Source organism: Ciconia boyciana, chromosome 2 (genome assembly GCF_034638445.1).
Source record: "Ciconia boyciana chromosome 2, ASM3463844v1, whole genome shotgun sequence".
Classification (NCBI taxonomy): domain Eukaryota; kingdom Metazoa; phylum Chordata; class Aves; order Ciconiiformes; family Ciconiidae; genus Ciconia; species Ciconia boyciana.
In genome coordinates this window covers 117,880,833-117,904,489 of record NC_132935.1, presented here as the reverse complement: position 1 = coordinate 117,904,489, position 23,657 = coordinate 117,880,833, and the positions used below count along the sequence as shown (strand labels likewise).

General features: G+C 35.8%; 1 protein-coding gene across 9 annotated transcripts in view; it reads right to left on the bottom strand.

The window, feature by feature from the left end:
- Positions 1–220: 220 nt before the first annotated feature.
- The window catches only part of CLASP2 (cytoplasmic linker associated protein 2), a 153,328-nt gene continuing 129,891 nt past the window's right edge, over positions 221–23,657 (bottom strand). For all 9 annotated transcript variants that reach the window (XM_072853721.1, XM_072853723.1, XM_072853725.1 and 6 more), the window contains 10 exons: positions 19,059–19,202; positions 14,872–15,015; positions 14,320–14,426; positions 13,341–13,494; positions 12,405–12,633; positions 7,758–7,951; positions 6,819–6,947; positions 4,883–5,089; positions 3,568–3,684; positions 221–2,490 (listed from right to left, as the gene is read on the bottom strand). In XM_072853721.1, coding sequence (XP_072709822.1) covers positions 2,404–2,490; positions 3,568–3,684; positions 4,883–5,089; positions 6,819–6,947; positions 7,758–7,951; positions 12,405–12,633; positions 13,341–13,494; positions 14,320–14,426; positions 14,872–15,015; positions 19,059–19,202 — 1,512 coding nt within the window. In that variant the 3' untranslated portion in view covers positions 221–2,403. The remainder of the gene's footprint in view (positions 2,491–3,567; positions 3,685–4,882; positions 5,090–6,818; positions 6,948–7,757; positions 7,952–12,404; positions 12,634–13,340; positions 13,495–14,319; positions 14,427–14,871; positions 15,016–19,058; positions 19,203–23,657) is intronic.

The window sequence follows — 23,657 nt, the reverse complement described above, 5'->3', positions numbered from 1 at the left end:
AAAAAGCATTTTTGTCTAGCATACCTATATTCACAGCATGTTCTCAAATGCCAAGTCAGATTTAGTAACAAGAGTATATAAAGAAACATCATTTGGACACACAAAACATGAAGATTGAGATTATTTTTTTTTTTTTTAACCAATGTTGTATCAATCACCTTTATAATTTTTCTTATAGCATGTGATCAAATAAAACAGAAAACCAGAATGTATACATTGCTAATTTTTAAAGTAATGTTATGTACATTTTATTGCCAGTATATGCACAATGGTAAGCATAGAACTATAAATACACAATGTAATTAAACAGTAGAAAACAACAAGGATGTTACACGTAACAAAGGAAGGAAAGAGGAGATACTATTTTCTTGATGTAGCTGCTAAAAAGGGCTAGCGATGAGTTATGACAGTCTTGGTTTTAAGTCTTTACATATATTTCTACAACTTTTCCTCCAAATAAATCTCTGCAACAGCATTGCTTCTTTAACAACCACATCTTAGCTCTTTCTATTGGATTCACTTCAAACTAAAGTGAAAACAACCTTTCATGTAACTACAAGCATCTGACTTCATTTGTATTCAGTTTTGCTTTTCAGGGTTCCTAGGCAAGTAAAGTGTTTAAGTAGTTTCTTATAATATTTGGCTGCAATGTTGAAGAATAGAGTTTTGAATACACATTGTGATAATTTGGGGGGGGGGGGAAAAAGAAGAAAAAAGATTTTCTGTAGATAGTTCTTCCATCGGGTGCTATATGCAGCAGCTCAGTCAAAAATTAGTCACCCTGAAGAGGTAGAGAGAATTTTAGCCTAGCATAGATCATCATCCTTGGCACCGCTATTTTCTCTCTTATCAGGATACACTTCCTACAACTAGACAACATCACAGTCAAAGGGGAAAAAAAAGTCAGGAAAACAAAAGTTCCACCATTCCTGGGAAGGGCACTGTTTCATCCCAGTTCTCGGTTAATTAGCTTGCTGCTTATATCCAAGACCAAAAAAAAAAAAAAGAAAAAAGAAAAAAGAAAAAGACAACATTTAGGGACACATTTACTTGATCTTTGTTCTCTTTCCATTATCAAGTTCATAAATACAAAGAACCATTATTCACAATAAACTAACTCTTTTTTCAAAAATGGAAAAACAAACCCTGGAAACGTTTCCACACCTTAATCCAGATGGGTCTTGAGGATGCTATTCAAGAAAACCATGCAAATAATTTGGTGCAGCTTTCCCAACTCATCCAAAATATATATATTTTTTTTTAAATTAAAAGGTGGCAAGATCCATAGCATTTGTGACTATTCCCCCTCCCCCCCATTTAAATTCAATGCAGAAAATCTTGGTGCTTTTAGGAAGGTAACTAATAAATAGTTTTCTGCACTGTTGTCATACAATCCCATGTGAGTTACAATACAAGACTACTTGTTCCAGCAATTAGGTTGAGAGGAAACATTCTAGTGATAAAGATAAATACATACTGAGCATGCTTGGGCAGAGCACTCCATTCTGAAGCATCCTGCTTGAAGAACGAAAGGTGACAAGGATGGTTCACGTCCATCAAGTGACCATTAACTCTGCTGCTAAAAAGCAGACTGCCACACTATCACCAGGTCGGCAATGCTACCCTGAAAGGGCTGTCTTCCAAATTAAGAGGTACTGGTTGTACCAGTCCTCTACTGCACACACTAAATTCTTATTTATGCAACAAACATACAACCAATGAACAATATCACTTTTACAGAACTGGATCAATCCAGCTTTTTTTTATAGGCATGTTTCTCAATCTCCAGAATATCCCAAACAAGCTGTAAATAAGATGATGAACCACCAACATAGTGAACAAGTCTCACTGCAGTTCAGACTAGTTTAGCCTTGGTTCACATCACTTCTTGTTTCTAGCAAAGGACATGATACTCAAACAAAACAGCAATAAAAAAGTAATGTTATCTGCAGCTGAATAAAAGCAACAGAATTTATATTTTAACTTCCGAAGCTTAAAGCATATTTTTTTAATTAGCATTAAAAAAAAAATCTTTTTTTTTAATACAATAACACTGGCAAAAGTTAATGGGAAGACACAGAGGATTGCGAACAGGATAACTGATGGATTAGAGTTTTAAATTTTATTCTGCTTTGATCAACTGATGTTAATACTGTTTTTCCTTGGATTTGGAATAATTCTATTGCAACAGTCACATGCAGGCTGAGGACAGCCATTGGTTAAAGAAAAAAAAACCAAACAAAAAACAAAAAACAAACAAACAAACAAAATAACCCCAAAAACACAAGAAAGGGAAAAAAAAAAACCAAGAAAAGTTCCAAAAGTTGTATGTAAGAATTTTCCTTTCACTGAAGAGGGCCTTGCCCTTGCTTTAGGAGACCTGGTTAACTCTTGTCAGCTTCATTAGCTTTGTCCAGACATATCTGCTGTTGTATCCCCTGGTCCAGAGCCTGTTTGTGCACGTTTGATGTAAAGGTTCAATAATTTCATCTGCAAATTTAAGCCAGAAATTCACTTTGTTTAGTATTTGCAAACTCTACAGACTACAGGAATGCTACAACAAAGGAGACATTAAATAATTTCTTTTCCCCAAAAGCGAAATTGTATTTTACACAGTTGATTCCAAGGTAACATACTTGCCAATGAAAACATCAAACAGCAAAATCTGTCACAAGGAAAACTGCTCAAGCTTCTTTAAGGATGTAAAGAACAGAATGATCTAAGGTAGCTAGATTAAGATAGATGGAATATTTCCCTCAAATTACAATGCTGTTCTAAATAAGGTAGGTTTTTTTTTCTTTTAAGTTAATGTTGAGGTTTTAAGCCTCTAGTTAGAGTCGTTGATGCTGGTACTTACTAAAGCTTCCAATACTGTCTAGAATCACATTCAACACAATCACTGCCAGAGAGTATTTTTAAGATACAACTGTCTTATTCAAAAGATATACAAAATTAATTGTTTATTCCCAAGGACAAAGAGATTCACAGTTAACATACAACTGTTTGCATGCAAAAAACTGTATGTAAGAAATGTCAATAAAATCATAAATATAATGAGCCAAAAAGGACCACAGACTGATTACTATTATTATTATTTCAAATTAGACGTACTGAAAGGACTAATGAAAGCAAAACAACAAGGAGGGAGAATAAATAAAACTGCTGTATGTAACATCTACATATTATATTTATTGCTTTCCAATCAGAACTTGCATGAAAAACAAGACAAGAAATACTGATAGGAAAAGCCCTGCTGAGTATAGCCATTATCACTACTACTGGGGATACAACCAGTAACTAAATCAATTAAACAGTGGTAAGAAACATAATTTACTATTTATCTTAATGCTAAAGTTCGTACACTTGCATAAATAAAGATCTATGCATTTTCAGTTTTGAACATTTTTATGACAAAGTTATATTAAACCTTGGAGGGTTTCTGTAGCTCTGATATCCTCCTCCTTCAAGTATATACTTTTATGAAACTTTCTGGCAATTGCAACCAAAATGCAAATGCATACATGCAATTATGAACCAAGATTTCTTTAAATGGTATCTTTTACTTACTTTACTGCCAGTGAGTTGACTGAGATGTGGTTTTAGTTCATCACCAATTACTGCATGAATGGCTACAAGGCAGAAAACACACGCCTTACGAACACTGCTCTCTGAATTATCATAACCCTAGAAAGCAATAAAATTAACATTAATACCTTATCAGTTAATGATTAAAAGCCTCAGAAAGCTATTTACTTATTTACTATAATAAATACATTGAAGTCTACAGCAAATGAATGCTAGTGTAGCCCAATGAAGCATTCCAACAAAAACCCAAACACGCAAATACAGAGCATGCACTTAAAAAGCAGGCTGCTTATTAATCACCCTTGATAATCATTTTCCAGACTGAAATTAAAACCCACACAATCCTGTTCATAAGTTACACTGAAAACAGAGTTGCTGTCATGCAATAGGGTAGTACATAAGAGAAATTGTTCTAGATTATACAGATATTTACTTAAAGCAGAAGACCACTCCATTTAGAGCTTCCTTACTCTGAAAGAAGTATTCTCTTAACAGCTAAAGATTCTTTTGTTAACTTCCACCTCATTCCTTAATGATTTTTTTTCCTTTCGCCACTTTGCTAGTACCCCATGCCTGGCTGCCTCACTCACACCCCCTTCTGAGAGGGCCCCTTCTCTGCCTCTACCTTCCTGCAGATGTACAGTTGGATCACACACACTAAAGACAGAAATCTGCAGAATGCAGCTGTCAAACTCTGAAAAGTCTTTACCAATCACATGCAAATTAATGTATCTTGGCTCTTGATAAGGTGGGAAAGAATTTATTTTTAAAGATAAAGGAAGATAAACCTCTGCTATCCTTTTTGTTTTATTAAACTTTCCCCAATCAACTGCTTCTTTCCTCTTGCCTCGCCCAAACCTCAAGTGATAAAACCCTACAATTCTACACAAATACAACATGGACAATTTCAGACCAAATGGTTACAACTTCGAAAAAGATACAAACAACAAAAAACTCTCTTATAACGAAAAGTATCTACCAAGCTTAACTATAACCAGTACTTTATATCCTACTAAGATTTCCATCGAGTCCTAACCACAGTTATAATTTAGCTACCTGCCAATCAAAGAGTTTGTTCCCACTGTCTGAGTTATTTTGGGACAAAGCAGCCATCAGCTATCAGACAAATAAAATCCTTCATGAGAGTCAGGGGATATTATTTTTAAAAGTCTTTGCAATTCTTATATATAGTTGGGGGGGGGGGGGGGGGTGTTGGTTTTTTTCAGTTTTTTTTTTTTTTTGTTTGTTTGTTTTTTTTGCTTTTTTCCCCTTCCCCTTTTCTTTCTTCTCTCCTTACCTGTATTAGACCTGGCACAATCTCTGGTAAAAGCTGAGTAAGGGTTTCTTTAGATACTCTTTCTATGACTTTTGTCTGCATTTTGATTGCAGCCAGATTAATGGGGTAATCTGCAGTTTGGATAATTGGACAAAGAACTTTGATGCACTGATCCGGGCTAATGGAAGTGGCCAGCATGGAAGCAGCTTCTTCAGCAGATCTCACCACCTGTTGAAAGAATAAGTAAAAGACATGGAAAAATTATTTACAAGAGACTGTTACTATGGCCTGTTATCTGGCAGCAATGGTCTTGAGCATAAAAATTTCCTACCAAGAGCTCTACAATATTCTGGAAATATGTGAGTGAAGAGCTCTCTGAAAATCTGTTTACAAGATTCCAACTGTTGGACATGCTTTCCTAAAAACAACACTCTTCCCAGTATTCTGTGGTTAATCTATGTCCTCGGCAATATGCATATCAGGTTTTCAAACCTGACTGTTGAATCAGATCTGAGATTTATTCTGCAATACCCTCCCAACTACATATTGAAATATCACCACCTTTGTAAATCTGTAATTTCTTGTGTTGTCATTTGTTATTGCTTGTTAGGTCAGTGATCACTGACAAGACATGTTTTCACATTCATCTCAAAACCACGTTTAATGACATGCCTAGATTGCTACTTCTAGAAGCCAATCTAGCTGTTTTTCCTCCCCTCTAAGTTTGAAAGAAACTATGACAAGAGAGTACTTTAAGCCTGAAGAATATGCAGAACGAGTAGTTAGGTAGGAAATCAATAGGTACAGAACCTCAGGATACAACATGGGCACAACAGAAAACTCACATCTGATCTTCATATTAGTGCAGCTGTGGCGTCTGCCATCTAACAAGACAAATAGCTGCACGAAATCAGCAGTTTGTACATCGATAATGTACAAAAACCTCCATAACTGTTTCTCTCCATCCTTGTCCCCTTTACTCTCTCACTCATATACACGAAACCAAGAGAGAGAAAAAGCACAGTAACAGAGAAGGAAAGATGGGGACAAAACACTGTAATAAATACAGTATATGAAACAAATCAAGACGGTGCAGGGAAAAGAGAAATGAGTACCAGATGAGTGACAAAAGTCATTGGTATGGGAGGAACTGCAGTCAAACTTCAAAACCTGGAACTCCACGGTAAGTTCCCATATAGAGTAAGTGCCCTTGCAAGGGGAGGGCAGGGAGAAGATGTACTCATTTAATAATAAACCTGGATTCTTTCCATAGCATCAGTGACACTGATGCGAATCGTTTAATACTGGGGTGGTTACTGTATTTGTGATTCTTATATCTACATGCATTACCCTTTATTGTGTATGCATGCATCACAAATAGTTCTGAGCAAGATTACAGTTATCTTTCTACTTCTGAATCCCCTCACTATTCTTGGCCACAACCAACTCCTCCCTTTGATATGTTCCTGTGCGTTCTCCCCTAACAACATTCAAAGTCATGCTCTTGAATGGTGCAGAGCTGGCTAAAAATGGAAAGGGTTGACAATTCCTTGCCATGTTCAGTCCCATCTCTCAACCGTAAACCTCAATGAAATCCAAAAGCTTGTTGTAGAGCTCCAGGACACCCATATGTGGCTTAAGGTGTCACACAAGGAAAAAACTCCCTTCAGTTACTCCTTGAAGAGCTATAATGACACGTCATTGATTACTATGTTTTCTTGGACAGCACCCAAGGCAATTGTTATTAGGGCTGATATTAAGCATTTGAGAGCTTATAAAACTTCAGTTCTTTTTTTTTCCTTGCATACCCATGTTAACTAATAACAGCTGAATGCTTATTAAACAAATTACTTCCTCAGGAAGATCTGACTAATTTCTCAAACATTTTTTTGAACAGCTGTTTCATTTTGTAATAATTTGTCATAACCTCAAACAAACAGAATAACTGATTACTAACCTCCTTATGAGGATCCTTATGCGCTTCTAATGTCTTCATGATTGTGAGCTCTGCATAATTCTTAAACCTTGCTGGCTGGTTTCTTAGAATTTCTCTTAGAACTTTCAATGCCAAAGCTCTAATTGCATGCTAAAGATTTAATATTAAAATAAATGAGTTATGTATCTTTAAACAAACATACATTTTAACATTTGTTTAGCAGCTGGAAAAGTCTTTGATAATGGAAAAATATCAGATTATGCTCTACGCATATATACAGTATGAACCTAGTGTTAACAAATAAAGCCAGAAAAAAAATCTTGTTACTCATTCTTCTCAATCTCTCTTTTTGCAGATAATTCAGGTGGCATATCATAAACATGTTGCTAACCTAATGGAGTTATCTACACTACCCAGAAGTTAAGCTGCAAACAATTTTACTCTTCACAGGTGCTGATAAAACCTTTAGCATCACACCATGCAAATATATTTTGAAAATTTTTTACAAATAATAATTTTTTTTAAAGTAAAGAACAAGTAACATGGCCCTTGTACAGAACAATTACATAGAACTCAGTCTCCTCACAATGAGCATTATGTTTTGATATTCATGATGTTTTGAAAAAACATCACACATCACAAAACACACATGATGTTTTGATATTCTAGATTCCACCAGGGGCTATTAACAGATAAACTTTGAATCCCAGTGAAGAATGTTTCATTTAATCTATCGTGTGGGAATCGACAAATAAGAATACTTGAGAAGGTAAGTATTACTGATGCCCTTTTCACGATCAGGGCATTCAGACATCATGACATTTTTGTATTTTCACAGTTTTTTGGTTTTCAAGACTAACTGGAATTTGTGCCCTCCCTACAACCCATACAAATTTAAAAGATACTGAAAGTAAACCATGTGCTTTGTTAACATTCTTTACTGGATTAATCTGAATTTACCTCTTTATCTCCAAGTGTTTCAAGCAGCAAAAGTAGTATTGTTTTGAAGTGCTCATCCCAAACACCAAAAGACTCTTCCTGAGTTAACTTCATGAGCTCGTACAGGGCAGCCTTTCTTTCCTCCACTCTCTCATTATGGTTTGATAACTCTTTCAGTAACTCTGCAACCAGATCAGAGTGGTCCATGGGAGGCTCTGTCAAAAAGGAATACACAAACACAGTTCTCAGATCATTGCAAATAAATATTAGTGCCTGCTGTACAACTGAAGAATATTTTCTAGGATGGCTAGCTAGCTTTCTAGCATGCTTTTATTTTTTTCCCCCAAATTTGTCTGCAAAAATTGCAATTTGGCTACTACATTTTCAGTGCAGCCAACATTGCTGAACAAGCTTACAATCACCAAAAAAACTCTACAATGATATTGCAAAAAAACCCCCTGGAAGCTAGTTTACTGCAAGTTTTTATGCTTGCAATACCCAAAGTGATAAGTACTCTGCATCCTTTTAAAACTGATCTATACATAAAGTGCTACCTTTTCCATATGACCCTTCCATCCAAGATGATAAATTTGTCTTTTCTCTGTTAGTATTACAGAATTGTTTAGACTTTTGTAAGCCATGGTTCCACAGCAATAGCTAGGCTGTTAACACAAACAGGGGAAAAAAATGCACAAGAATGGTGCTTGGCACAAAACAGCTGAAATAGAAGCAAACCAAGGCCATTAGTCCCACAGAGATTCCCAATAGCAGTCATTACAAGATGGCTCTGGATTTTCGTTTTGACTAGAGAGGATTCCATGATGATGGAAAAATGCATTAGTAACATGACCCATATCTGTAAACACTGGACTGCAAACGGAGAGATCTGCGAACAGTCAAGACGCTTAAAAATGATCTTAATGAAAATTAACTATCAAATTATTGCCTTTATTCCATCATCAAGACCCATTTAGCCTTTAAGAAAGAAAAGGTTTCTTAAAGGCTTTTTTAGGTTTCTTAAAAGCTTTCAACCTTTTTAAGGTTGGAAGTATTGGCATAAAATGCAAATGTTACCGCATTGCGTCTTTCCTAAAATTATTTCATTTATTATCACACAAAATATATTCTCCATAATAAATTTATTAGGTCATATACTGAGAAACCACCACCCTTGAACATCTTCTATTACTGTATTCAGTCTTGTAACTTACAAATGCTGTACAAAGCACCTGTACAAAGAAACAAGGAGAAGCTAAATACCATGTATCAAATATCTTAAAATCACACATCAGTTACCTTTAAAAATCACACTGTTTTTGTACCCAACGTTCCTATTTGCATCTTGTTTTGCATGAGTAATCAGGAGCATGAGCACTTGAAAGCAGAAACTTTTTTCTGCAAGCACTTCGTCTGTCTCTGTATTAATGCATGCTTTGCAGACTCTCTGAATGCATCATTAATGTTTGCTTAAAGGACAGACTGAAATTGCATTAGGCGGGTTATTAATTAGTACAGATGTGCAGAACAGACAATCACTTTTACAGAAGAAAGATCATTACTTTTATTACCAGAACTATTACACTTTTTCTACCAAACTGTGAGGATTACAGCTATAGTAAACCCTATTTTGGGGAATGCATATTGACATATAATTAGCAAAACTATCCACATCTGTTTGAATAGAGTTATTTTCACTGTGGATGTATCAGAATCAAAGAAATGGCAACTTGAATGTATGGAGGGAAGGGGTAAAGAGAGGAGAAGGTAGCAGCCATGTCTGTGCAGGAATAAGGGGAGGAAAGAAGCTCCATTAGTCGAGGAAATAGCTGGAATTCCTGAAAAACATGAAGACAACTAAGAGGGATGTGCCTTCACAGCCTGTATTTTCCATTCCTCTGTATGACTTAGCACCCAGCGTTTCATTTCCAAACATTCTCCAGATAAGAATGGAGAAGCATAAAAGAAGTCATATTCAAAGTCTACTCTCAAAATTTCCTTTTCAGAAAGAAAACAAAACATGAATGAGGAGGAGCAGATGCAACTCCTTCATTTGAATGAATTAAAATATGCATTAGAGATAGAAATATTTGATGAAGAACAGCTCTTCTCAAACTGATCAAATAATATCCTTTTGACAGGATAAACAGTGTAGGAGTTAAAAGGGAAAATGTAGGTATGTCCTGAATTTAGTAAAGATTTTCCTACTGTCACCCACAGCTTCTTAATACAGAAGCTATGCAAATATGGCAGCCAAAAAAGCCAATGAAGTGGGTGCAAAACGGGATGAATCATTTGCAGGGTGACTGGACTATAAATGGATTTCTATTAATCTAGGAGGATACGAGTGATGTCCCTGCTCAGGTCTGTGCAGAGCCTGGTTCTGTTTGATGCTTTTGTTAATGCTATCGAAGGAATGTGGAGACTACTTATAAAATCTGCAGATGACATCAATTTAAGGACAGTTGCAAACATTCTGGAGAACAGGATAAAAACTGAAAATTATCATGATAAATCAGAGGAATGGTATGAAAGAAAAAAGATGGTTAAGTGTAAGGCAAGACACAGAAGCAGAAATCGTAAGCCCATATACAAAGTGGCAGGTAAAAAGGAAGATGTTTGGAAAACACAGTCCATGGAAGTAAGCTGAAATAAATAAGCTACTTGAAGAGGAACACTGTTTTTCAGCCAGAGACTGTGGACTGCTTTTAAGGAGTCTGGAAGTGACTTAGAAAGCCAGGTTTCCCTATGCTCTGGATAAAGAGCATCTCCCTTGGGGAAAAAAAAAAAAGTGCTTGTGGTTGGATGAGTTAGGCTGTTACTCTGAAAAGCTTTTTACTGTAAGAGAGGCAAAACACTCAAATGGCCATGTGGGGTACACTGTGGCATCTCCTCCACTGGAAGTTTTTAACTGTTAGACAAACCGTCTGCAGAATACACATTCATGCCTCAGTGCTGTTGATGGGACTGTATGAGCAGCTAAGGTTTTCCCATCTAGTCCTGTATTTCCGCATCTTTCTCCCAGTAACACATGAGAGGATAGCTGGGAGTCCAGTAAAAACAGGACTTTGTGTCATGAACAGGCAGCAATTCTGTAGAATTTCTGAAAATTAAAGTCTAACATCCAACGAGCGCTTCAGGTTTATGGGAAAAGCATGCAACTCCTAATTGAGGAATTGTATTTTGCTGAGTCTATCTTTTTTCATGCAGACTTTTTCAAAGTTATCTTAGATTAAGTTCTAAAAGTAACACACAAATGACAGAATGCACGTGGTATAACTAAATACTAAGGGTGAACACAGGAATGAATGCAAGTACTCTGTTAAGATCTATTAAAGAGCAGACCGAAATAATGCATTGCATTACTCTTCCAGCCAGGACAAACTAATACTGGATGGGGATGCTTCACTCCAGCCAGTCACGAGTTTTTACAAAACCAGAACATGCTGGCGCAGCACAGATTGCATTTGGCTTAATGCAATATACAGAAATATGTTGTCAGAAGGCATAAAGAGGCTTATTCCATGTAACAACAGGATCCCTGTAATACAGAATCTCGATCATAAACTGCCTCTGTATGTGGATGACAAAGGTATTTAATTATTGATATTTACATGACATGATTTGTAAAAATTTACTTTCCCCTCAAACATTTTCAGAAGATAAGAACTGGCCATATGTCTCTTCACTAAACAGAAGAGAAAACAAAGAGAAATGCAGCTTACTTGGATTTGTTTTTAATTTAATGTAAACTTAAAGCCAATTTATAGAATAGCTGAATAAAACACCATGTCAGGAAACAGTTTTGTTTTTCAACAGTTTCTATACCACATCTTTGCTGGATGACAAAAGCAAAACAGTCAGAAGGCGGAAAATTAATTTGTCTCTCACTAGTAAAAAAATTGTTTACTTAAAGACTGATTTTAATTTATAGCTGAATATGAAATATCAACAACAATGAATACCAGATTATGAAAACCACCTACTACTTTTTAAAATAACAATAGTAGTGATACTTTGGAACCTTCCCAACATTTAGATATAAAAAATTACCTAAAGATATACTGAGAAATATTGAAAAGAAGCTCTAGAAGCCTACAAAACAACAGCCCAAGTTCTTAGATTTGCATGGGCTAAATGAACCACCTGCCTGGTAACAGCTGGGGGGTTTTGGGCTGCCTTTTTTTTTTTTTTTTTTTAAAGAGTGTTTAGTCAATAGAAAATGCCAATGTGCCCATGTCATGTTTCAAATACAAATATATTACTAACAAAATACTTAATCTTTCACCTAATTCCCAAACTGGTTTGATCCAGTTCTACTTCCTTGCTGTAAATCTTTTCTTTTTTCCCTTTAAATTTCAATCATAAAGCAATCTGGGAGTAAATTTATATTGACAATACCGCTACACAATGTGCTACCAGAATTATACTATATAGTTCAGTATTTATCTCATTTTTACCCTTAATGTCTATAAATACCAAGTAATCCAACAATGTTACTCAAAAGGATTACTAACAAAGAAACTAATTTGAAATACAGTATTTGTAAAAACCTCTCAAAGAAGCAGCACTGGTGATACACATATTGCTAATAATAAATTCAGAAACTGAACTAAAAGATGGAAAATCTCACCATTTTTCTTATAGCACAGAACACAATCTGAAGCTTACCATCAGGAAATTGCTCTGCATCATCATCAAACATAGCTTCTTTCAAAGCAGATTTATTAAATGAGCTGATACCATCAGAATAATTGTATGGGTTATAATCTCGTGAACGTGGCGAAGAGTGGGGAGGCATTGTGTTGAGTAATGATGTTTTGTTATCAAGAGCTGTTCGGCCTGTATCACTCACACCGCTCCCTGCTCGTAGGTCTACTATGCCAGAAGCACTGCAAATCTGGAGGAAAAGAAATATCATACAAGCATATGAAATACACACTTACACTTTTGAATTAACTACACTACTAATTCATCTATGTAGCAAAAACGTACAAATTTCAAAAAGTTTACCAATTTCAAAAATTTCAAACTAGCCTTCAAATAAGATATCATAGGAAACAGTTCCCTAAACTTTGCTTTCCTTCCAAAAAAAAAAAAAAAAAGGAAAGTGTACATAGCCCCAAAAAATTAATGAACTAGAAGCAGCTGTCAGTATTTTATCTCAGAAGTTTGATGCTAAGTAATTAAAAACATGTTTAAGTATATACATATTTGGTAAGCACAACAAATCTGAAAGCCGAAGTCCCATAGAAACAAAAATTTAAAACACTGCATGTAGGACTGAAAAGCCCACAGGTTTTGCATGGAATAAAATACCTCTCAAAAACCGAACTCCAGCTGTTTTGCAAGATAATATATTTTTAAATTGCTAACATTTTAAATACACAAACAGCTAGCGCTACTTAGAATTAGCATTTACATTTCCAAAATGCAGTTCAAGACTAGGAACATATTTTTCTAAAGCTCTGAAGTAATTTAGGAGAAAGGTCCCATTTCAGAAGTCGTAACACATAAACCTACTGAAAAAGATGCTTTATCATCTGTAATAAATTAGTCATTGCCTTGGTTTGCTGATACCAAGATGCACTGAGTTTAAATACTCACTGAATCACCATCATCTTTTTTGGAATCTCGTTTTACAGGCTCATTCATATCTTCCTGACTACGAAAGCTGAAATTCTGAATGGCTTCAGTGACTCCACGAAGAGAGCTGTAAATATCTTCAGAATTCATATTTTCAGTGTCATAGTCAAATGCACTGTGGGCCATGGAGAAGGACATAGGAATTAAGATGGATTTATTTTGTGACCCCATATTTTTAAATAACATTAGCATGCAACTACAGAGACCCAAGAAATATTAGTAAAATTATTATTTTTCTTGAAACACATTAAGGAAGAAAGCTGGCTCTCCACATAACAAAACTGTACTATGGTACATCTTAGTAAGTGTACTGCCACTGACAGAGAAAGCTCTGGGAGTAGCTAGCTAAGGGAAGGGCTACATTATGTAGCAGCATCTGCCTGAAGAAACAAACTTTTGCTCTGTTTTACTCTTCTAAGTCTGAAACAACTGGGATTTTTACACCATTCTCTCTTTCTGAAAAACGTTCCAAAGTAAGGAGGACTGATAAAAGTCAACAGTTTTCACAGTAAGTTGATGGCTAAAAGCAAAATTACAAAAACCACTTCGCTGGCAACGTCAATACCACAAAATTAAAGACCAGAACAGTTATGAACTACTACATTTTTAGTCTCCCCAGTATTAAGTCTGGTTTGATGACCTAGCTGACCTATTCTAACATTTGCTAGAGATGAACACTTCTGTTCCTTTCTCTTGCTAATCCATTTGCACTCCAAGGTGCACAGCCCTTCCCACCTCAGGCCAGCCCTGGCACTTATCAGACCCTTCAGGGAGGCTAAGCAGTTCACTGTACTGTCATTCTGTGGAGGGAGTAGAATTATTTTTCAGCATCTGCCACTGTGCAAAATTTGCTCCACCCTTTCACTGTTGGGGTTATAATTTTGGATAACATGTAATGAAGCCTTAGATGCAGAACTGTAGCAACACCAGCCTACATTACCTTGGTGACAAAGTGTTCTGCGAAGTATTGGTTGGGGAAGTGAGAGGACTTGACCAACTTGCTGGGGAGCGTGGAGTAGGTCTTGTTAAAGGACTTCCCATTGATCCCTGGAGGAGGAGAGGTGAGAAGAGATACTCCAGTAGGACTTCAGCTTCCCTTTTAACTTATTATTGTATTTATTTATTTTCTAGTGCCCAGAAACATTTAAAGAGCTTCTATTTAATTTCTTGGATTGGCTAACCAATTACTAGTAACTTCAATCAGGTATAACTTTGAAATGAGTGAAGTAAAAGATAAACTACTCTGAAAAAGCACATTCAAACTTATTAAGTCACTTGGAAGCAACATAGACTTAGAAAGTATCATTCTCCAGAGGAAAAAGAAAAGGCCTTCCATAAAGAGTGATATCTACTACTAAGACAGACTTCTACATAGTATTTGGGTTGCCTCCCCTCCTCTACCAACTTTCTTGCTCTCACAAGTAACTATACTGAAATGGACTTATGTTCAAAACACCAGTAACTTCAGAAAGAATAAGAGAGGTATAGATACCTGACCACTGTTGCCTGTATTCCGGAGATGATTATGGAGAAGCTTTGTGGCTCCATCCTGAAACGTTTTTGGTAAAGCACCCAATAGCATTGTAAACTCTGGAGTGTTGAGTTCAAAAAGGGAAATCAGCACTGACTGTGCAGCCTAGAAGACGACAATACAGGTTGAAGACATTAATTCGACTTTCTAAAGTAATTTTATCAGCAAGAGATGCTATAATAAGTATTAATCACAAAACATGACTTAAGTCTTGATCAAGCTTGAATAAAGATGTTAATGGATGTGAACAAAAGCAATTCATATTTGCTGGTAAGCTGGAAGTTCAGATATTGATAAATCCAGGCACACAACAAGCAGCTTACACTTTGCACAATCATTCTAACAAGCAGTCTTTCAGAAACATGCTCCTCAACCCCCCCCCAACCCCAGATCCCTACTTACTAAAAAAAGTACTGAAGGAATTCGCAAAATGGCTATTAAAGGGTTTGGCAAATTGAACAAATTTAAAGACAGGAATGGAACAGACCAGGCAGAAATAAACCTGCAATTCCTTCTCCTGCATTCTGCAAGTGGTAATTACAGACGATGGATAGTCAACACATTAGTTTGAAAAGGAACAGTTATCACTTTAGAAATAATAAAAAAAACCAAACCCAAAAAACAAAACCCCAAACAGATACCCTAATTTGGAATGAGACAGTCTTGAGTTTGAGTTGTGATCGCAGCACTTTATATTCTTTATAACTTATCCTACAGCCAAACTAGTTAGTTAACCCTCCCCGCTTCCCGCCCCACTTCCTTCATCTTTTTAGATAGGCAAACAACATGAGGAATAATTTAGCTGACCACATATTCTAAAGATGAAAACTGTTAAGTATTGGAGTTTGTAGTCTACTGGATGTCACCTCCCACACCCTCAATTTTATTAGTTCATCTTTAACGTCATCCTCATCCTACAGCACGTTTTATTATATATATTTTAATCTGAATCAAAAATCAGAGCCCTTCACTGACAAAGTAACACGGTAAGTTACACAATGGTTGGGTTCCCTCTAGTAAAGGAATGTTGACTACATGACTGAGTCATGTTTATACAGTTTGATGAACAGTCACTGGACAGGCTAACAAACCTGTCAACATAGCAACTAAACTAACACACACAATGAAGGGCTAGGGATTAAGTTCTCCAGAATTGTTTAATAGTTTCTTCGTAGTACGATACTCTGATTTTAAGATTAACCAACTACGTCTAGTTTATACAGCTCACCACGAAGGTCTGCCATGCGCTGGAGAGAACCAGTGCCTCATGCTAGACAGAATGATAGGCAGCTTGCTTAAGCAGCAATATACTTCAAGCAAGTAGTTTAGAAAATTCTTTCAGACATTTATTTCCCTCCTTTTGCTTCCAGAGCAATGAACTGTAGCATTTTTTAATTAAAAGTGGAAAGCCAAGGTATGAGCACACATACCAGCACACATCTTAGTATTAAGTTTAATGACAAAAATACTAACATGTTAGATGGCCACAAATTATCTTTGCACACTCGTGACTGGCTGTTTTCTTTAACTTTTATTCCCTTCTCCCTCTGATGGCCTTCCCTTCAAGTGAACACCCAGAATGCCCTCTACAATGTCTTTGATGTTTCTCTTTCCCTTATTTCTTATGGTCAGCCTTTTAACAGAAATTGATACAAAGCGAAACCAAACCAAATCCTGCAATGGAGCAAAGGCTTGGGAATTACCACTTCCCTTTTTCTGTCCTGTTATTCAGTGTCTCCACTCTGTAACACTGTGTCTATTTTAAGCTGCCAATAAAATAACACAGTAGACAGTCCAGGGTCATATCACAAAAGGAACCGATACCATGATGTCTGCCCAGAATGAAGCTCAACCTAAAGTATCAAAACTGATACCGAGTCACAGAAGGTTTTCAATTATGCAATTATCTATTTTCTCTCTCTCTCTTCCTTGGGCGGGGGGAAGGGAATTTTAGAGTATTTGGAGGTTTTTCTTCTCCTCAGCATAAGCTCTCTCCCTTGAGATTTAAGTCCAGTCATACAGATAACACCTTTAAAAGTCTGCAATAAGGATGAGAAGTATTTTTTTGGTTTTGTTTTGTTCTTAGAAGAACCCTAAGAAGATTCTAATTATTTTCAGAAGAATTCTAATCTTAGAAGAAATCTAAGTTCTGAAACACAGAATTTTACCTGCCAGAAAGAAGTCTCATGTCACTGAACTGCACTAAGAGCGCCCAACTTCAGACTAATAACAGAAAAAAGGATTTTTCATAATATTTAGTACTGGAAATGTTTTTACTAAAAAAACCCCAAACCCATAAATTACACACAAATACACTTGGCAAAAACTTTTAATTTAAAGAAATCATACTAAATGCTTTAAGCTTATTAAAATAAATAAAGTGAAAAAGCCTGTGGTAGCAGGCTGTGAAGCCTGTTAAGAGAACAAAACATTTTATACTATCAGAATAACTCTTTCGATTAGTTATTGGTGAAATTTTCTTTTCAAGAGTTATTAAAGGCTTTTTGCAGTTAGTGGCCTCTAACAGCTGTGTTATGGAAAGAAAAAATAAAATGAGAAAAATTCATATAATTAAGGTGTTCCAGATGATTAAACTCACTGGCGATTCTTTCCGTGATTCAGTTACTTATTGACATAAAAATGCTTATTAGAGATATGAACCATCAGATTAAACAGCTTGCCACGTGTCTTAGTACTAAAACTTTACTGATTTAGAAGATAGTGCTGCTTCAATTCTCCTCCTGTTTTATGGTCTTATATATGTCACTAGAACATGGTACTAGGCAAGAAAAGTCCGTAGGATATAATCTGTTACTGCTTTCTCATACTCATGAAGTTATATAAGAACTGAAAGACAGAAACATTATCTCCAATATGAGCTCTCCTCTGATTTTTTATTACATAATACAAACATTCCAGATACCAAGAAGTTGTGAAAGTTATTTTTATTTTTGTTCTCTTCGCATAACACACTTTGTGAGACAGCTCCCAATATTTTCCCTCAATTCTCTCCCACAAAACATCCCTCTTAAAGAAAGGAAGTTTTGGTACTGTTTCCAGAAATGACCAAGTTGCCAAAACTCAAACCTAACTGAAAATAGCAAAGGAAATCTAAACAAATAAATTGTTCAAACTCTTCAAACTGCAGAAATAAACAGATAAAATGGAACAGAAGAGTTAGTTCTCTGTATCAAAGATGCTTGCACTTATGAGCCATAAAGTAAGTATGTTTATTTAGCATTCAAAAAGTGTTAGCATGCTGATAACAGCAGCTAAGACAGAATGGCTGGTGATGATCGGAACACCACGAAAACTATTCCATCAAACTGCAGACAAAATTAAACTATTTTTGCTTTCTATAATTGGAAAGACTATTTAGAAACCCTTTCCAAAGACTGCATTAGTACATTTCTCATGGTTATTCTATATCCGTGGTATATCTACATAGCTCACAGATATTAATTTTCACTTCACAACAGTTATGTGGAAAATTCGGGAGTTTTGCACTGGAACTGCAGCATTACAAGAACAAACCTTTGATACTACCTTATTAAAGCACAAACTTTCTTTTGTCAAAGGGTCAACAATTGTTTATATCTTTTGTTAAACAGAAAGGATTCGAGAAAATCCAACAGAGATTGAACTGAGTTTGCTACCAAGCTTACCATTCCTGTTACAAATATGCTATTAGTATCAGAGAGGGAGGTCTCTGAAGTAGTATTAAAACTGTATAGAAAATGCCCACTGAAGAGATTTTAATACCAGAGAGTGCCTGAAACAAAGTTATTCCTCGTATTATGGAAGATAATCTCAACATATTAACATACATAAAAATACAACCCTAACGGAGAGTTTCAAGATGTGTTAATTTTAAATTTTTACTTAAATATTCTTAAACATTGAATTTTTTGCAACGTTCTACTTTATCAATTCTGATACTTTATACAGAAAAATTAGGTGCGTTTGCTGAGAAGGATATAAAAGTATCTTTTCTCCAGGAAAGAATAACTTTGTTTTTAAAGAATTTTTTTTGAATTTGTTTTTAAAGAAAAATAATTTTTTTTGTTTAAGCAAGAAATAGTAGCTTCTCTAATTTGCCAAGATACTTGGAACATGCTGCAATTTTAAGCACACATTAACAAACATACCTTCCTAACATCTGAGCTTTTAGGTTCTGTGGTCCAGGTGATGATTCGAGACACTGCTAACCTAGTTTCACTTGAATTTACAAAATCTCCTGGATCCATCTGTTGCGCAAGAGTCTCTATGTATTTAAGGATTGCAACTTTGACCTGCAAAGAGAAACAGAGTCAGGTGGACAATAAAAATGGTTGGCTGCAAGAACAAGTGTGCTCACAGAGTAGTGTTCATTCCCTAAAATAAAGATGATTTTTTTTTCCAATTAAACTAAACATCTTTTCATCATTGATATAAAACTCTATATAATAAATCAATTTACAAATGGATAAAACATTTCAAGAAGGGAGTTATTCCACAGAAATTCAAATATTAATAAAAATCTTAGATTTCACTGGTAGCAACTAAAAGATACACAAATCATTGGATACGCAGAAGCTTATATTTAACAAAAAGAAAACCAAAGTACGCAGAGTATTTGAGAATAATCAGGATTTAAAAGAATTATGCAGAATCATTAAGAACTTTTTTCAGGTACTAAAAAGAAAAATGAACATCATCTGATGAACCAATAACCAGTTCCTCTTAGTTCCTACTATGTAGTTAACACTCAGCATTCTTTTATAAAACACCAGAGTTGAGCAGTCACTGACTTCAGGGATAAGCCACATTAATCTTCCCATTAAATACTAAAAAGGTATAGAATAGAATTTTTACAAAAGACTTAGAAGGGGTCACATGCACACTTTTCTTTTGAAGATATTTAGAAGATAGAGACATGGATTTACCAGGAGCACAGAAAAGCTGCTTTACTCCCTAACTTATCTGAGCATCGTTCTCCTACTCCACCAACTCCCTCTACTCCTTATGCAGAATCTGTTTCATACATCCCAGACTGCAGCCTCTCTCTAGTTTCTCCAAAACTGCACCACTACACAGCTTTGGGTAAAGGGCTATTATGCCTGTATCTCCCTTAAGTATTTCTCTCCTCAGCTCCTGCTGCCCCAGAAATTTGTCATGCAAGCCGTCAACAAAAATGGTGAACATTTATTTAGGCCACCTATTTGACTTGGCTGCTTTTATTTCTACTAATAATTATAGTGAACCAGAAATACCTACCAGGAGGGAGACACCTATGTCCATCATAACCAGAAAGAAAAAGAGTTCTGAGTGTATTTTAATTGTTCATGGCTTGTAGTGCAACTGTTCCAAGCAAAGCTATTTATAAATTTCCCTTGGTCATGAAAACTTGCAAGCTATTAAAAACTCAAGTGACACACACATTAGTGATAGCTGATATGTGTAGATTAATAATGAATACTTCATTTTCAAAGCAGCTGTTAAAGCTCAACTTCTCCAAAGTTATACAACAAGCAACAGCTGGAGGCTTTCATCTTATGCAGATCAAGATCAAACGCACGCAGTAAAACCCACACTATTTGCTAGATTCTTTCCAAGGAAAAAACCCCCACAAACATCTCCACAGCAAGAAACCTTAGGCTACACAGTTTTCCAAATACGAAGTAATAGTTAAAATTTCTAGATTACCAAGTGAAACCATTACGACAGCACTATGTTTCACTGTTCGCAATTTAAATATATATAATATCACACCTTAAAAAAAACCTACTGTTAAGAACTGTAACACTTAAAAGATCGAGAAGCATTTCTCCCGAATAAAAAATTCTGGAGTACTGTATCTGAGAGAGCAGTATTATTTAGTGTTTAAACTACTCCCACAGAGTAAATCGCACAGGATTCTGGAAAGGTGGAGGCTCTCAGGAGACAGAAGAACACTGAACAGAAGATGGAGAGAGTTGGCATTAATAAAGCTTTTCACAGTGCGATAAGATACCCAAAGCTAAGTTTGACAGCTATTTTGAAAGAGAGTGTTTTTCACGAATTGCTTTTGAGAGAAGAAATTCTAGAGGGGCTACCTTTCTATGCTCAAATATAATAAGACTATTATTACGGATAAAAAACCCCACCTTCAAGTAAACTCCATAATAGCAGCAAATCTACTTACGTATTTTGTCAGTATTTCCAGTAAGTATGAGCAGAGTTGAGATTTAGAAATAAAAGGTCTAATGTAGTCCTTTTCAATAAATCCATTTAATCTCTCCAAGGGAGGAGATAAACATTTTTGACTGCAATGAAAGCAGCTCCAGGAATTCTTACACTGAATATTTGCCGTTAATCTGAAAACACTCTCTATGAAGTTGTTTAATACTGTCTTGACTTTCTTTGTACCCTTCTAGGTTGAATTTATTGTACTTTTGCTGGACTATAAATCCAGACTTTTTCCTGTACAGCATATAACACAAACAGACATTTTGTTTAAGAATAGCACTGCTCTAGTAAGTGAGCTGAAACAGATCAAGCCACAATTAGCACTACTACTCACAAAAAAGAATTAGACATAAATGGAACTGAAGTGCTTCATAAACATCTTTCACAGATAATGAAATGACAAATTCTGGCACAAAAATATGTGCCACTACCTCCAGAGATTCAGGAAATACTGTAAGGATGCTACACAGTCAGTGTCAGAAGGCAAATTGTTTTCCTGTCCTGTGAAAAACTTGAGATTTACAGAGTTTCATTTGCTGCATCAGTGTAAGACAAAAGAAACATTTCACGTAGCAGGAAAAAAGAAAAAGGAAAGAGGAATGTAGAGAAGCTGCTTTACTTAAACCAGAAAGAAGTCCATCTCTAGTCTGCCTTACTCAGACTGAATACAAGCCGTCACGCAAAGTGACTTTCAGAGTGCCGCATCCCAGGTGTCTGCCCCTGTTACTGGATACTTAGGAGTGACTGCCTCTGCCATTATTTAATCAAATGACTAAAATATACACTAAAGATGAATTTTGAAGGGCTCTCTCATCTCTGTGAATCTGTGTCATTGGTTGGTTGGGTTTTTTTTTAATCCAGAAATTTTAATATGGACTTAGGAAAAAAAAGAAATCTTCTGATCAACTGCAGCAAAAACCTTTGTCAACAAATCAGTATTTTCAAAGCAAAGAAGGGCTCAGAAACTTGTAATGAACTTTGGTCACTATGCTTAAATCAATTCCTCACTAACTGTGAGCCATTTGATATTCAACCTGAAAAAAATGAAAGTGATGATTTGGAGTGTATTTCAGGACAACACCCATCCTTTGGAAAGCATATGTTCTGCACCTGTGAAAATAAGCTTAATAGATTATATCCCATCTAGAAAATTTAACTCCTGTGCCCATCCATACATTTGACCAAAATAGATACATGCACCTGGTACCTCCAAGCTATGTTTCAGCAGTTCACCACACCTACATGTAAAATTATAGCAAAAGAAAGTAAGATAGATACAGCACAATACACTGTGCTGCATCCTCCATGGATCAGGTCAGTAGAATTACGTCTTCTCTATGTTTGGTCCTCTCACTGGATAGCTATCCAAATCCACCTCTGTGGCCACTCTAAAAGCTTGACTTTTATTGTCCAAGACTTAGCTGTGTTTGTAAGTGTAAGAATGACAATAACAGTTTACTCTAAAGGATCATAATTATTTACTACTACGACATCAAAAACAGAGGGAAAAGTAATTTCTAGAAGGAAATCCTTCCACAGAGCAAATTTCTGATCTATCATCCCTTCTTACATCTGACCATCTTTAAGGATGCTGAAAATCCTTTCTCTGATTTTTCCTGTCACAGTGAATGCTATTTCTCAGTATATCTAGCCCAAAGGCACACTCTGCAACAAAATAATCATTTATCAGTACAAACAAAAGCTGAAGACTTCAAAAAATGGAGTAGTGCCCTAGGATTATCACTTAATCTGTTAGACATCTGGGTGCACTGAGGATGGGATTTAGACAAAATATTCAAGAATGTGGATATTAAACAGATACTTCTGCAACTTATGTTCGATAACTTTACTGTCTGGATCCTGAAGTTGTAGTTACCTCATAAAGATGGAAGTATGGGGTAGACACCAATTTCTTCTGAAAAAAGCTTACCTTCTCTTAAACAGTTACGTACTTTACTGTCCCCAAAATTCATTTTAAATACTCTTGATTTTATTTCAAACTAACAGGTGTTCTTCTGTGGAGGTCGTTTTACTAACATCTTGATTTCAGAAGTCTCTCTCAAATACTGGAAATTATTTGCAGAATGTCTTCCCATTAAGTGTTTCAGATTTCTTAAATCCTTCTAGGTCGCATAGTGAATATTTTTGAACTTAGCCCCAACTCAGCCTAGTAGGAGTCCACATCTCATTCCAAATCTACACTCTCAACTTTCAAACATGATCGATATGTGTTTACCAGCTATACTACTGTACGGAAAAAAAGTACATCTCAACCATCAAATTCACCTTCCTGGGGAGGAAAACCAAGTAAAACAAAACCAAGCCCAATTTGTTCCAAGGATTTATTTAAACAACAAACTGATTTTTACTACCTCATTTGCTGTCTTCAATAAATGACAGCAGTCCCTTTTTAACACAGCTCTACGAAGCAACAGTGGTCAACGTATCAACTGTCCTCAAAAGCTTAAAAATGTAAGTTTTACTGTATTGTAGACAAAAAAGGCATATTCATGTGACTTTAGGTTCAACATAACTTGGGA